Source organism: Mirounga angustirostris, unplaced genomic scaffold (genome assembly GCF_029215605.1).
Source record: "Mirounga angustirostris isolate CCGP_5_RB_7025 unplaced genomic scaffold, mMirAng1.0.hap1 SCAF_5, whole genome shotgun sequence".
NCBI classification, from domain to species: domain Eukaryota; kingdom Metazoa; phylum Chordata; class Mammalia; order Carnivora; family Phocidae; genus Mirounga; species Mirounga angustirostris.
Window position 1 is genome coordinate 143,594,012 of NW_026991713.1, and position 12,916 is coordinate 143,606,927.

At 52.3% G+C, this 12,916-nt stretch overlaps 1 protein-coding gene and 1 long non-coding RNA gene across 5 annotated transcripts in view; one reads left to right on the top strand and one right to left on the bottom strand.

Annotated features, from left to right (window-relative positions):
* NAGPA (N-acetylglucosamine-1-phosphodiester alpha-N-acetylglucosaminidase) lies at window positions 1–9,060 on the bottom strand. Of its 4 annotated transcripts, none has more exons than XM_045874908.2 (11): window positions 8,917–9,060; window positions 8,370–8,825; window positions 7,080–7,219; window positions 6,117–6,225; window positions 4,725–4,853; window positions 4,036–4,241; window positions 3,884–3,931; window positions 2,773–2,901; window positions 2,458–2,589; window positions 2,308–2,371; window positions 1–797 (listed from the first exon to the last, which is right to left on the bottom strand). In XM_045874908.2, exons 1-11 carry the CDS (start codon window positions 9,000–9,002, stop codon window positions 587–589), a joined length of 1,710 nt encoding a protein of 569 aa, XP_045730864.1. In that variant the 5' UTR covers window positions 9,003–9,060; the 3' UTR covers window positions 1–586. The 4 variants fall into 4 exon arrangements, with proteins under 4 accessions (XP_045730864.1, XP_064448576.1, XP_064448577.1 ...); XM_064592505.1 differs by lacking the exon at window positions 1–797 and adding an exon at window positions 834–1,277; XM_064592507.1 differs by lacking the exon at window positions 2,308–2,371 and having other exon boundaries at window positions 648–797.
* LOC129045822 (uncharacterized) overlaps window positions 9,024–12,916 on the top strand; it is an 11,067-nt gene continuing 7,174 nt past the window's right edge. The window contains exon 1 of the long non-coding RNA XR_008506088.2: window positions 9,024–9,141. This is a non-coding gene — a long non-coding RNA (uncharacterized LOC129045822). The remainder of the gene's footprint in view (window positions 9,142–12,916) is intronic.

Sequence of the window (12,916 nt, forward strand, 5' to 3'; positions counted from 1 at the left end):
TCCTTTAATTACATCAATTTATTCAAGTGATAAAAAGCCTCTCTTGGTGGCAGGATACCAAAATAGAAAGCTTGTAAACATGATTTCATCCCCCCCTTCTAAGGAGCTTCCTGTGACAGGAAATAAGAGTTCTAATTGGCAAATTCTGTGATGAGGTCTGTACAAAAGGGTCCCATGACACGGCCCTCATCTCTGTAATCCATCCCCGTCCAGGGGGGCTGGCTGGACCCTGCCATTTGGTCATGGTGCGGTCATGGTGCATTCCATCGCTAGCGGCCCCAGCCTCGGGAGGCCGGAGGCTCTTTGGCAGCAGGAGGCCCTCAGGGGAGGCCTCACAGGCAGCAGACACAGGCAGGCAGGGAAGGACGCAGTCTCTCTCTGGGGAGCACGGTATTGCTAGGGTTGCATGTGTCATGGCAGGCGACCAGGTGAGGGCCCGGGGCCAGCTGAGGGGCTGAGGCACAGGTGCTGTCAGAAGCTTGGGTTGGCACGGGGGCTGAGATCACCCAGATGATCAGCGGCCTTGAAATTTCCCTTGCAGAAATCAGACCCTGTCGAAACGAGCCTTCAGAGCAGGCTGGAGGCTTCAGTCCTTAAAGGGGCTGTGGGCATCACCCGGCTGTTCCTTCTCCGTGGCCAGGAGCTCCCCATTCATCTCCTGCAGTGGGTGGTAAACGTAGGCCCCATCCAGGTGCCGGCTCCGTTCTGCTCTTGAGCCAAGGAGCAAGGACACGTTCACCACTGTGCTGATCAGCAGAAGGAAAACTAGGCCCAGGGTGAGGGCTAGCCAGGTGGTCCTGGGTGCAGAAGAAAAAGCCTCAACAGGGGTTTGTTGGGCAGTGCTGTTGGGCAGGAGGGGAAGGGTTTCCCTCCCTCCCTCCCACACAACAGTGGCAGTGTTGGGGGCCTCCAGACACACATTCGGGGAGCAGTAGTGAGTCACTATGTGGCATGCAGGCCAGCCCTGCCACATCTCCTGGTATTTCAAGAGAAACCACAATTTTTTTTTTTTTTTAACATGACTGTTACTGATTTTCAGATGTTGCTAATAAATCTTAAATTTTTTTTTAAATTCTGCAGGCCAAATAAAATACACTTGGGGATCTAATGATGCCCCAAGAGGCATCAGTTTGCATCCTGGTCTCCAGGGGATGTTCCAGAAACCTCAAAGCAGACAGAGCAGGGAGAACTGCACCCCTTCCTCCCTCCTGCAGAGCTGGCGGGGTCTTTCAATGATCCTTGTTTTTCCTCCTTCATGTGAATCTTTGGCTGAAGCCCTCAATACAAAAGCGGACACAAGCATATTGCTGGGGGCGGGGGCATGCTCGTCAGCCCCCCATGGCTCCCTTTCCCTGCCCGGCAGCTGTCAATGGGATCCAGGTCTGCACCGGGGAGGAGGGGCTCAAAGTCTCACACCTGAGGAGCCTGAACTTAAGACGGGGGGCAGGGCACTCCCGGGAGCTACTGTCCCTGCTCTGGGTGCATTTTCAAAGCACGTTGCCAAGGGTTTTCTTCATGTGTGGTTCTGGGCCTTCAGAGCCTCACCCCAGGCTCACTGAGTCAGGACCTCAGGAGGGACCTGGGATCTGCATTATTAATGATGAGACTGTCCTCTAGGACATTGCCAGGAACTTTTCACTCATACCCACACCTGATTCCCACCTCCAATGGGGGTGGGGCTGGGCTGGCACCCGGGGCTGGGCTGGCACCCGGGGCTGGGCCATGAGGTGAGAACTATAAGAAAAGAAGTTCTCAAAGCGGGGTCTCCCTACCAGCAGCATTAGCATCACCTGGGATAGCACTGGAAATGCAGATTCTCAGGCTGCACCCCAGACCTACTGAAGCAGAAACTCCAGAGAAAGGACCCAGCAATCTCTTTCAGTACCCCCTACCAGAGGTCAAGTTTGAGACCCACTGCACTAGAAAACAGAGATAAAGCCCACCACAAGGAGCACATAGTGGTACTTGAGAAATGTGAGTTCCTTGGGGCTTGGCACTTCTGTACCAGGCACCAGGTACTGAGAAAATAAGTTACGAGTCTCACAGGGAAAGGAGTCCGATGCCCTGCCCCCTTGACTCCCACTGGGGCGGTGACCAGGGTTCTTCTCCCCATCTCCCAGGGCCACTTCGGTGTCTGTGAGCATCAGCTATGAGCATCTCCCTGTGCTTACATTGGAGAAATGTCACCTGGGTGCCCTGCTACCACCTTCTAGCCTTGCTGAGTCCCTGAGCAGAGGCCATACCTCGCAGGTGGAGGGAGGGGGGATTTCCTCCCGTCCCCACCCCAAGTCCCACCAAATCTCCTACCCGGTGAGAAGGGACAGTTCTCCTGTTCTTAGGGTGGTCTTGGATGGCTGGAGACACTGCTTCACTGTAAACGACCAGAGAGAGGCTGACACACTGGGAGGGGGGGGTGTGCCCCCTCCTGCCCCCCCAGGGGCCTGGGAGGAGCCATACCTTGGGAGAGGATGCTGTTAAGGGCTGGTGTCTGGGCCAGGCTGCAGTTGCCAGTCTGGGGGTCACAGGGACACTGGTGCTCACACTCGCAAGGCCTTTGGCAGCCTGGCCCGTGCCAGCCGAGAGGACACTCTGTGGAGAGGAGGAAGAAGTGGAGGCCTCAGTGGCAGGGCCTCTCTCTGCACGGACGGAATGGGCCCCAGGTGTGTGCAGAGCCGGGCTGAAGCAGAAGTGCCCCCCGGGGTCCCCCCAGGCTAGACCCTGGAGGTGCCCCTGGCGCTTCCTCCCAGCTGGCTTGGGGCCCATCTAGCTTACCCTGCCCACAGGTGTCTCCGGTAAAGCCAGGAGGACAGGTGCAGGTCCCTCGGACCGGGTCACAGGCAGCTCCGTTCTGACACTGGCACTTCATGGCACAGGCCTCCCCGAAGGACCCGTTGCTGCAAGCTGGCATGGGGAAAGGGGAGTCATTTCAAAATCCAGCCCCGCCCCGCCTAGGTGAGGGCCAACAAGACAGCAAACAGAACTCTGTCACCCCAATGGCCCCGTAGATTCACATATGCTTCCAACAGAAAGTTATGGAGAATCCACTTCAAGGCAGGCCCTGAGGCTGAGTCCTCCTGGAGCTTCCTGTCTAGATGGGCAGGTGGCCAGTGAGCCAGAAAGCAGACGTGGACGTACAGGTGGGGACAAGTGCGGCAGCAGCAGACTGCTGGAGGGGGTGGGGTAGGCAGGCCCCTGGGGACAGGGCAGTTAAGCTGGGGTTTGGGGGAGCAGAGCTGGGTCAGTGAGTCAGGGAGGGGCTGCAGCACCTGGCAGGTCAGGCTGAGGGGTTTATTCCTTTCACTTACTCAAAAGAAAGCCCTGAAGGATTTGAAACTGTGGATGGCTGCAGGGGGTTGAACTGTGTCCCCCCAAAAGAATATTGTGTCCTAATCCTCAGAATCTGTGAACATGACCGCATTTGGACACGGAGTCTTTGCAGATACTATTAAGTGAAGATCTTAAGAGATGAGGGCACCTGGATTTAGAGTGGGCCCTAAATCCAATGACCTGGGGTCTGCGTAAGGGAATGGAGAGACAGACACACAGGGGCAAGGCCATGCGAAGACGGAGGCGGAGAGCGGAGTGATGTGGTCACAAGCCAAGGAACGCCTGGAACCACCGGGAGCTGGAAGGAGCAGGAAGGAGCCTCCCCTAGACCCTTGAGAGGGAGTGCGGGCCCTACAGACACCTTGATTTTGCAGTTCTGGCCTCCTGAACTGCGACAGCATAAGTTTGTGGAATTTGTTGTGGCTGCTGCAGGAGACTAATGCAGTGATTTACAGTCAGGCAAGAGCAAGAAACAGGAGGGGGTAAAGGCAGCTGCCACGCTCCCCTCTCCCTATGGGGCCAGGGGTGGGGAAGCAGCTGGCCTGGTGGCTTTTACCTTCACCGCAGCTGGACCCCGTCCAACCAGCTTCGCAGCGGCAGCCATCTGCCAAGAGAAGACCAAGGAGGCCAGGTGAGGGGCCCAGGCAGGGCCGGGCAGTGAGGGCTGGGAGCCCCAGTCACAGCTGCCGCCCCAGAGACCCCACTCACTCTCTGTGCAAAGCCCGTGCTGGCTGCAGTTGGAGGGGCCACAGTCCAGCTTGTTGCAGGCCGCGCCCTGCCAGAAGCGCCCCGTGCACTGGCAGCGCCCCTCCACGCAGGTCCCGTGGCCACTGCAATCAGGCGGCTGGCAGCGGGGCTCGTGCACACATACCACAGTAGACACGCGGCGTGGGCAGCGCCACATGTTGTCCTGGCTGCGGGGGGCGGGGGGGGGGAGAGGGACACGGTGTGTGAAGGCACTGACCATCCCCAGCGGACCCCTCCTATCCCCTATTATAGCCCCCGAGGGCTGCCTCTCTCTCCATTGCCCCTTCCTCAGCCTTTTACAGGTTCTTCTCACCCCAGGGTCTTTACATATGCTGTTCTCACTGCCCAGAAGGTTCTCCTGGCCCTGCCTCGCCACCTTCTCAACCTTCAGATCTCAGCTCAGGTTCCATTATGCTCAGAGAGGTCTTTCCTGACCTATCAATCCCCTTTTCTTGGTGTGGGTGGTACTGGTACAGCATGCATGATTCAACTCTCTTCCTGTAAGCACTGAGAGGCAGGGATCTTGGCTCTCCTGCTCACGGCTGAATCCTCAGGGCCTGGCACATAGTAGGTGCTCAATATTTGTTGAGTGAGACAGGTGAGGACAGGCCTGGATTTAGACCTCAAGAAGGGGGCTCTGGCATGCTTACCAGTGATCTGATGGGTAACTGGCCAAGGTCCCGTTGAGCACGAAGGTGGCGGAGCCCCCTCCATCCAGGTTGATGGCATTGACCACATCCTGTTTCAGCAAGAACTCTGCCATCTCCCACAGGTTAACGCTGAAGCACAAGAGCATTAATGTTGACCGTGTCCACTGCATTTCCGGTTTAACTGATCTTACTTTCCATGGTAGACAGTATCATGCCCACTGTGGCAGACAAATTTCTAAATGGGCTTCCCCCAAAAATGTCCCATCTTAATCCCTGGAAGCTGTGAATATAATGAGAGATCACTCCCATGACTGTGTTATCTTACATGGCTCAGCTGTCCACAAGTGGGGACAGTGTCCTGGATTATCTGGGTGGGCCCAAAGGAATCACAAGAGCTCTTAAAAGCAGACTTTCCCTGTCTGGTGGCAGAATGTGAAGTGAGAGAGACTGCAAATACAAAGGGGATGAACGGACTGGACACATATTTGCTGGCTTGAAGATGGGGAGGGTAACATGCATGGGAAGGAATGTGGGCAGCCTGAAGGAGCTGAGGGTCCCCTGGCCAACAACCAGCAAGGAAATACAGACTTCGGTCCTACAACCATGAGGTATTGCATCCTGCCAACAACCCGAATGAGCTAAGAGGATTCTTGCTCTGAAGCTCCAGATGAGAGCCCTGCCTGGCAAACGGCTTGATTTTGTCCATGATTTGAGCCCTCCAGACTTCTGACCTACAGAACTGTGATCTAACAAATGAGTGCTGTTTGTGCTTGTTTGTTACACAGCAATAGCAAACTAACACACTCTCTTTACAGAGGAAGAAACTGTGGCTCAGAGAGGTTGAGCAACTTGTCTGTGGCCACAGAGCTAGCAGATGGCAGAGCTGGGACTGGAACAGAGGTCTTCTCCCTGCTAACTTTGTAATTACTTCCTATCACCCTATCCGGGGCTCAGGAGAGTGGAGGCCTAAGTTGGGGAGACTGAGAGGAAGTGTGTAGGGGATAATGAGTTCTCAGAAGTGAGACAGATTGGGGCGCCTGGGTGGCTCAGTTGTTAAGCATCTGCCTTTGGCTCAGGTCATGATCCCAGGGTTCTGGGATCGAGCCCCGCATCGGGCTCCCTGCTCCGTGGGAGGCCTGCTTCTCCCTCTCCCACTCCCCCTGCTTGTGCTCCCTCTCTTGCTGTGTCTCTCTCTGTCAAATAAATAAAATCTTTAAAAAAAAAAAGAAGTGAGACAGATCTAGGGACTGTTTTGCGTGGGAAGGCAGGGGACAGATGGACGTGAACATCCCCAGGGAAGAGCTGGGAGTCCGATGGCCAGCTGTCAGTGGGCTGAAGTTCCTCAAAGCAGGGCTCAGCCCAGGCGTGGCCTTCCCAGTTCCTGGCACTCACCCCCGCTGTTCCGTCTGCCCATCTACGTGGAAGAGCACCAGCTGCCCTTTCCGGTCATGTCCCACAGCTGTCCTTGCTGACATCACGTTCACAAATTTGCTAAAGGAACCTAAAAGAGAAGAAGCCTGGCTGATCACCTGCCCTTTGAGAAGACTCCTGGGCTCTGCCTGTTATTTTTGGGTAGTCCAATGCCACTCTCCACCTCCCGTTCCACACCATCCAGTGTCTCACTTAGACGTGTATCGTCCTGCCTCCCCTCTGCCCCATCCCACTCAGTCTCCACATAGCGGCCAGATGACCCTTCTCAGGTGTAAATTAAGTGACATCAGCCTCCAGGGGAAAGCCCTCTGATGACTTCCATGGTTCATCAGCCCAACATGGCCGCCCTGGCCTGCTTCTCCTACCTCATCTTGGGGGCTCCTCTCTCACCACCCTGCAGCCACTTTCTGCTTTAGGGCTTCTGCACCTTCTGCTCCCTCTGGCTGGACTGTGCTTCTCCTCAGCTCTTCCTGTGGTTTGCTCTTTCCAATCTAGGGCACCTCCTCAGTGAGGCCTCCCTTGACTGCTCGGTCTAAAACAGCCATTTCCACATCAGGGCCATAGCATCCCTTCCCACACCAGTACTCCACATCCCAGAGGTTCTCAAACTGAATTACCCAAGGGATTTGTTAAAACACACAGGTTTGGGCCTTACCCCCAGGGATTCGGGATTCTGATTCACAGCTCCTTTCTTCCCCCCAACTTTATTTTCCCCCAACTTTATTTTCTTTCTTAGCACTTGCCACTTCCTTTCAGTAAATTACATATCTATTTTCTTTCTTATGTATTCCCCAAGAGCAGGGACCTCATTTGTCGATCCCCTGTACCTTGAATAGTACTTGCTCAAAGACTTAAGAATAGCTTCCCCCACCAGCCCAGAGGTCCTGGTTCTCAACAAGACTATGCCACACCCCGCCCTCAAACCTGTTTCCTGTGTCTCATCACACTCAGCCGCCTGGCTTTCATTGATGTACACACTTCCATTGCGGATGAGCCACACGACCCCACTCAGCAGCTGCACAAATGGATTTTCAGTGTCCAGCACCTCCTCTTCAGACAGGTACCTGGACACAGAAAAGGCATGAGATTCACTCACTGGCAGGGGCAACTGCAGGTAGTAGGGTTCCCTCCTACCTCCCCTCCTCAGGTTGGCTGCTTGACTCCTCCTGGTGTGCCAGGAACCATCCTGGTCCTGAGTGCAGCCTTTGTAAACAGTCTATGCATCACAGTTAATAATTCATCTAATATAAACGATTCTCAACAGATTTCAAGTTCATCTCTGGCCTTCAACTTCCTAGGCCATCACTCTAGCCAAACTACCACCTGATGCCTACTGACAACTCGTCATTGGTCTCCTTGCTTCTACTCTGGTCCCTCCAACCCAGCCTCCAGCCAGGATTAGAGCATGTTTTTATTCTTATTTTTTTTTAAAGACTTTATTTATTTGAGAAAGAGAGTGAGAGCGAGAGAGAGAGCACGAACAGGGACAGAGGGAGAGGGAGGAGCAGACTCTCCTGCTGAGCAGGAAGCCTGACTCGGGGCTCGATCCCAGGACCCTGAGATCACCACCGGACCTGAAGGCAGACACTTAACCAACTGAGCCACCCAAGCGCCCCTAGAGCATGTTTTTAAATAACCAAAGTCAGTCCTGTCATCCCCTGATACTCTGTTCCTTCCTTCAGTCACTCACACACACCAAACCCCTGTGCATCTCTGAGCCTTAGCACTTGCTGTTCCTTCTGACCGTAGTGCTCTTCCTCCAGTTCTGACCTTGGCTAACTTGTGATTAATCATCAGGTCTCAACCCAGAGGTCACCTTCTGAGACAGGCCTTTCCTATTCACCCTACCTAAAATCTACACTCCATTTACACTGGTTATCCCTGTTCCTTGCTTCTTTACATGCATGCAATCTAAATTTATCTTAATCATTTCCCTGGCTTTTATTTGTTTTTCCTAGTAATGGGAGGGGTCCGTGAAGACAAAGGCTGTCTGCTTGTTCACTGCTATATCCCCAATGCGCAGCACATTGCCTGACACAAAGCAAGCGCTCAGTGATACTGGGAAATAACTGCAATGAAAGTATTACTATCCCCATTCTGCAGAACGGAAACGGAGGCTCAGCTTTGTCAGGTGACTTGAACCCAGCACCACGGCTACAACCCAAATCTCAGGTCCTCTGCCCTCGACAGTCACGAGGCTCCCTGCCTCCTCACCCGGTGACCAGGGTCCCGTCGCGGCGGATCCCGAACTGCGCGTTCTGCAGCCCCCCGGCGCTGCTCACCCGGCGCCCGTCGCTCACCACGTTCCCCAGGCACTCGCCCGTGTCCATGCGGAAGAAGCCGCCGTTCTGGGCGACCCTGCAGCCGGCCGCCCGCGCCGTATCCTCCACGGTGGCGCGGCGCCTCGAAGCGCAGCCGCCGGACCCACCGGGCTCCAGGACCGAGAAGGTCCGCAGGGGCTCTGCCACACGCGTCAGATGGCCAGGCACCGCGCGGTCCGCGAAGTGCGAAACGAAGGTGCGCACCGCCGGGCCGCGGGTGCCGGGGGTCGCCGTGGTAGGTGGCCAGCTCTCGTGCTCGCGGCTGCCGGCGCGCACCCTTGAGCAGTCCCGGGCAGAGCGCGCGCGCGCGCGGGAGTATGGCAGCAGCAAATCGTCGTCGCGGGAGGCCCTGCGGGGACAGGGCGGCCGTGAGCTCGGAGGGCTGTGTCCCGGGCGGAGTACTCCCCGAACCAGGCTCACCCCTCCAGACCTTTACTCACCCCGAGTCGAGGCCGCTGGTCGCCTCCCGGAGGAAGCCAAGCAGCGCAAGGAGGAAGAGAAGCCAGCGACCCATGGAGGCCGCCATGTTGGAACCAGGCCTCCGATCACGTGGGGTCGCCCCACGTGACTCAAGTTTTTTGGTGGCCGATTTCAACCGGAACAGAATTGCTTAGGCTCCTTTGGATATCGCGAGATCTTGTCCTATAATTTACTGTCTTCAGAAGGTGAGTGTAGGTGGGTTGGTGGTGGGGGCAATTTTCGTGTTGATATAATTTCAAACTTACCGGAGGTTCTGGAGGTTCTAAGAGTAATGTAAAGAACTCCCATATACCTTTTACCTATATTTACTAATTAACTTTTGTTCCGTTTAGTTTATTATTTCAACTTCATTCGCATACTCCACCCCACCCACCAACCATTTGCAACCAAGTTGCAGACATCGGGATCCTTCACCTCAGTACTTTATATATCTTTTACGAACAAGGACATCTTCCTACATAACCACAGGCTAAGTAAAATTAAGACGTTTTACATTGATAGAGTTTATTAACTAATCCGCAGAAAATTTGCCAATTTTCTATATAATGTCCTTTTTTTTTTTTATAAAGACAGCTTTTTTTTTTTTTAAAGATTTTATTTATTTATTTGACAGAGAGAGACACAGCGAGAGAAGGAGCACAAGCAGGGGGAGTGGGAGAAGGAGAAGCAGGCTTCCCACAGAGCAGGGAGCCCCATGCGGGGCTCGATCCCAGGACCCTGGGACCACGACCGGAGCCGAAGGCAGATGCTTAACGACTAAGCCACCCAGGCGCCCCATGTATAATGTCCTTTACAGCTATTTTCCCCACATCCAGGGTCCAATCCAGGAATTGCATTTCTTGTCATGTCTCTGTGGTGTCCCTGAATCTGGAACAGTTTCTTAGCCTTGGTCTCTTATGACCTTTGATATAGTTTTGAATGTAGGTGAGGTCTGGAGCTGATGGCCAAGAAAGAATTCTTGAGACATCTTTGGTGCAAAAAGGTGGTTTTATTAAAGCAGGGGGACAGGACCTGAGGGCAGAAAGAGCTGCTGCCCTGGGGTTGTGAGGAATGGCTGATTATATACTTGAGAGTTGGGGGAGGTTAAGGGAGGTGTCCAAAAGCACTTTCATATGCTAAAGAAGACTTTCAGGATACTGGAGGCCTTGCGACTTAGTCAAGCTAAGGTTGTTTGTCCCTGTAGCAAAGCATTAACATTAACAGTTGGGAGTTTCTGGAGTAAGGTCACACTTTTCCCACCTGGAGTCCAGGGAGGAGGTGGGTGGGAGGTGGGGAGGGTGTTGTGGGATCTCAGCTTGTGCTTTGTCCTCAGCTTGCCTTTTGCTTCCTCATCATATTGATGTGAAGGGATGATGTCTTTCTAATCTTTACATCCAGGCTGCAAAAAGTCTTTAGCAAACAAGCCCAGACCTGCGACCAGCTTCCCTGTCCCCGGAAGTCCTCTTTTTCTCTACGTCAATTGGGAGATGTAGGTACAGGCAGTCTCTATAAAGAGTTCTGACCTTCGGTCTCCTCCCAACTTTGTCACTCCTTTGACAAAACACGTAACAAGCACATAATATCTAAGTGCCTAAGTCCCATGGAAATTCTCCATTTGCTGAGCAGCCTATTAATTAAACAAGGAGGCCATTAGATTGATGTGGCTTTATGCCATGGCTGCTATTAAAAGACAAAAGTCAACTGAGTAAATTTAAAGATTAAATTGACTTTATTCAGCGAATTAGGCAGCATCCCATCTAGCAAATAGAAATAAGCTCCAAAGAGCTGTGCCAAATGAAAGGCTTTCATAGGCAGAAAGGGAGTGAGACAGAGTGGATTGTTTCAGGCAAGGTCACCTTCCTTTGAGGGAAGGACAAGGGCCTTTGGTGCAGATGACTTCACTAGTGCTGACTAGGTAACTGACTGGTTAAAGGTTTCATTCCTGAAAGAGTCTGAAACTGTAGTTAAGTCAGATATTAAGTCTTGGTTGGCTGACATGGGGCTTGGCATATGTTACTTCATTTGGGGCCTGTTGTCTCTCTTTTTTACTTTTTTAAAAAAACTAATCTCTCCACACAATGTGGGGCTTGAACTCAGAACCCTAAGATCAAAGAGTTGCATGCTCTCTGACTGAGCCGGTCAGGCACCCGTCTTTTTTTTTTTTTTTTTTTCTTTCTTTAACACTGCCTACAGAAGCAAACCAAGGTGTGCACTAATGAGGGCACTTGATGTAACGAGCATTGGGTGTTGTATGCAAATGATGAATCACTAATTCTACCCCTGAAACTAATACAGTATATGTTAACTAAATTGAATTTAAATAATTAAAAAAAAAAAGAAGCAAACCAAAACCTAAGCCTGTAAATGCCTCAAGGTTATGAAATCAAAATGCTAAGGATGACCAATTGCAAACAGCTTTAACTAACAGCCAACTAGGCATTAAGCTATAGGCAATCAATTTCCTTTCTTCACTTTCTCACTTTATCAGTAGAGATCTTTCCCCTGGCTCATATCCACTTCAATTTGGTACTGCCCAATTCGAATTGATTTTTGCTCAAACTCTTAGTTAAAAATTTTAACATGCCTTGGTTTATCTTTCTAAGCCCAAACCCACAGTTCTAGCCATACCAGCTAACTAACTCAGTGCTTTCTCCTCTGCTCACATTTACCCTTCGTTAGGTTCCTTTGTCTTCTCTCAGCTTCCTTATTTGGGTTCCACAGTCATTTGTAGATTGAACAGATTGAGCTCCTCCTATGTGCTAGATGCTGATGAAACAGACAGACCAGTCCTGCCCTTGCAGAGACAGACACTAAACAACCCAAGTGTGGTAAGAAGCAGGATGGAGAAAGAAGGGGAGTGGCAGGGAAGGCCTCTCTAAGCCCATTTAGGCTGAGACATGAGGGATAGGAAAAGGGGTAGCTGTGGGAGCTCAGGGGCCAGAGCCTTGCAGGACATGGCTGCAGCCCATTGACCAGGACCTGAGGCAGGCAGAGTATAGCATTTCTCCAGGAAGCCCCCAACTATCTTCATGTTAACGCCTTACTAGAAGGAAAAACAACTTTAACTCAGGAATAGTCAGGCCTCCAGTGTCCTGTAAATCTTTAGCGTATGAAAGTGCTTTTGGACACCTCCCTTTGTCCTTACCTCCCCCACTTCCAAGTATATAATCAGCCATTCCTCACAACTCTGGTGCAGTCCCTCTTTCTGCCCACGGGTCCTGTCCCTGTGCTTTAATGAAACCACCTTTTTGCACCAAAGACATCTCAAGAGTTCTTTCTTGGCTGTCGGCTCCAGACCTCACGAACATTCCAAAATGACGTCACTGTCAGTTTGTCGGTTGAGGGAATGAATACCATGTCCAGGCCATGCACCCAGTCTTTCCCATCACAGGTGCAATCTGCTTGATTATAACTGTTTCTTTCTTTCTTTTTTTTTTTTTAAGATTTTATTTATTTATTTGAGAGAGAGAGAGCACAAGACGGGGGAGCGGGAGAGGGAGAAGCAGACCCCGCTGAGCAGGGAGCCCGATGCGGGACTCGATCCCGGGACTCCAGGATCATGACCTGAGCCGAAGGCAGTCGCTTAACCAACTGAGCCACCCAGGCGCCCCTGTTTCTTTTTTTAAATTTCATTTTATTTTTAAGTAATCTCCACACACAACATGGGGCTCAGACTCACAACCCCAAGATCTAGAGTTCTGTGCTCCACCGACTGAGGCAGTCCGGCGCCCCCTGATTTTAGCTGCTGCTTATGTCTCTCCCGCCTTGACTGTCATCTCTGAGGACAGAGACCATGTCTGCTTTTCACTACTTTCCCCTGATACTTTGCATAGTCCTCGGCACACAGTAGGCACTGCATGGATATTTCTTAAATGATGGGAACAGGGCCCTTGTTTGTTCTCAGCTGCATCTCCCATGCCCAGAGCACAGCTTAGCACACAGTAAGTCCTCAGTCACTATTTATTGAAGGGATGGATGGAG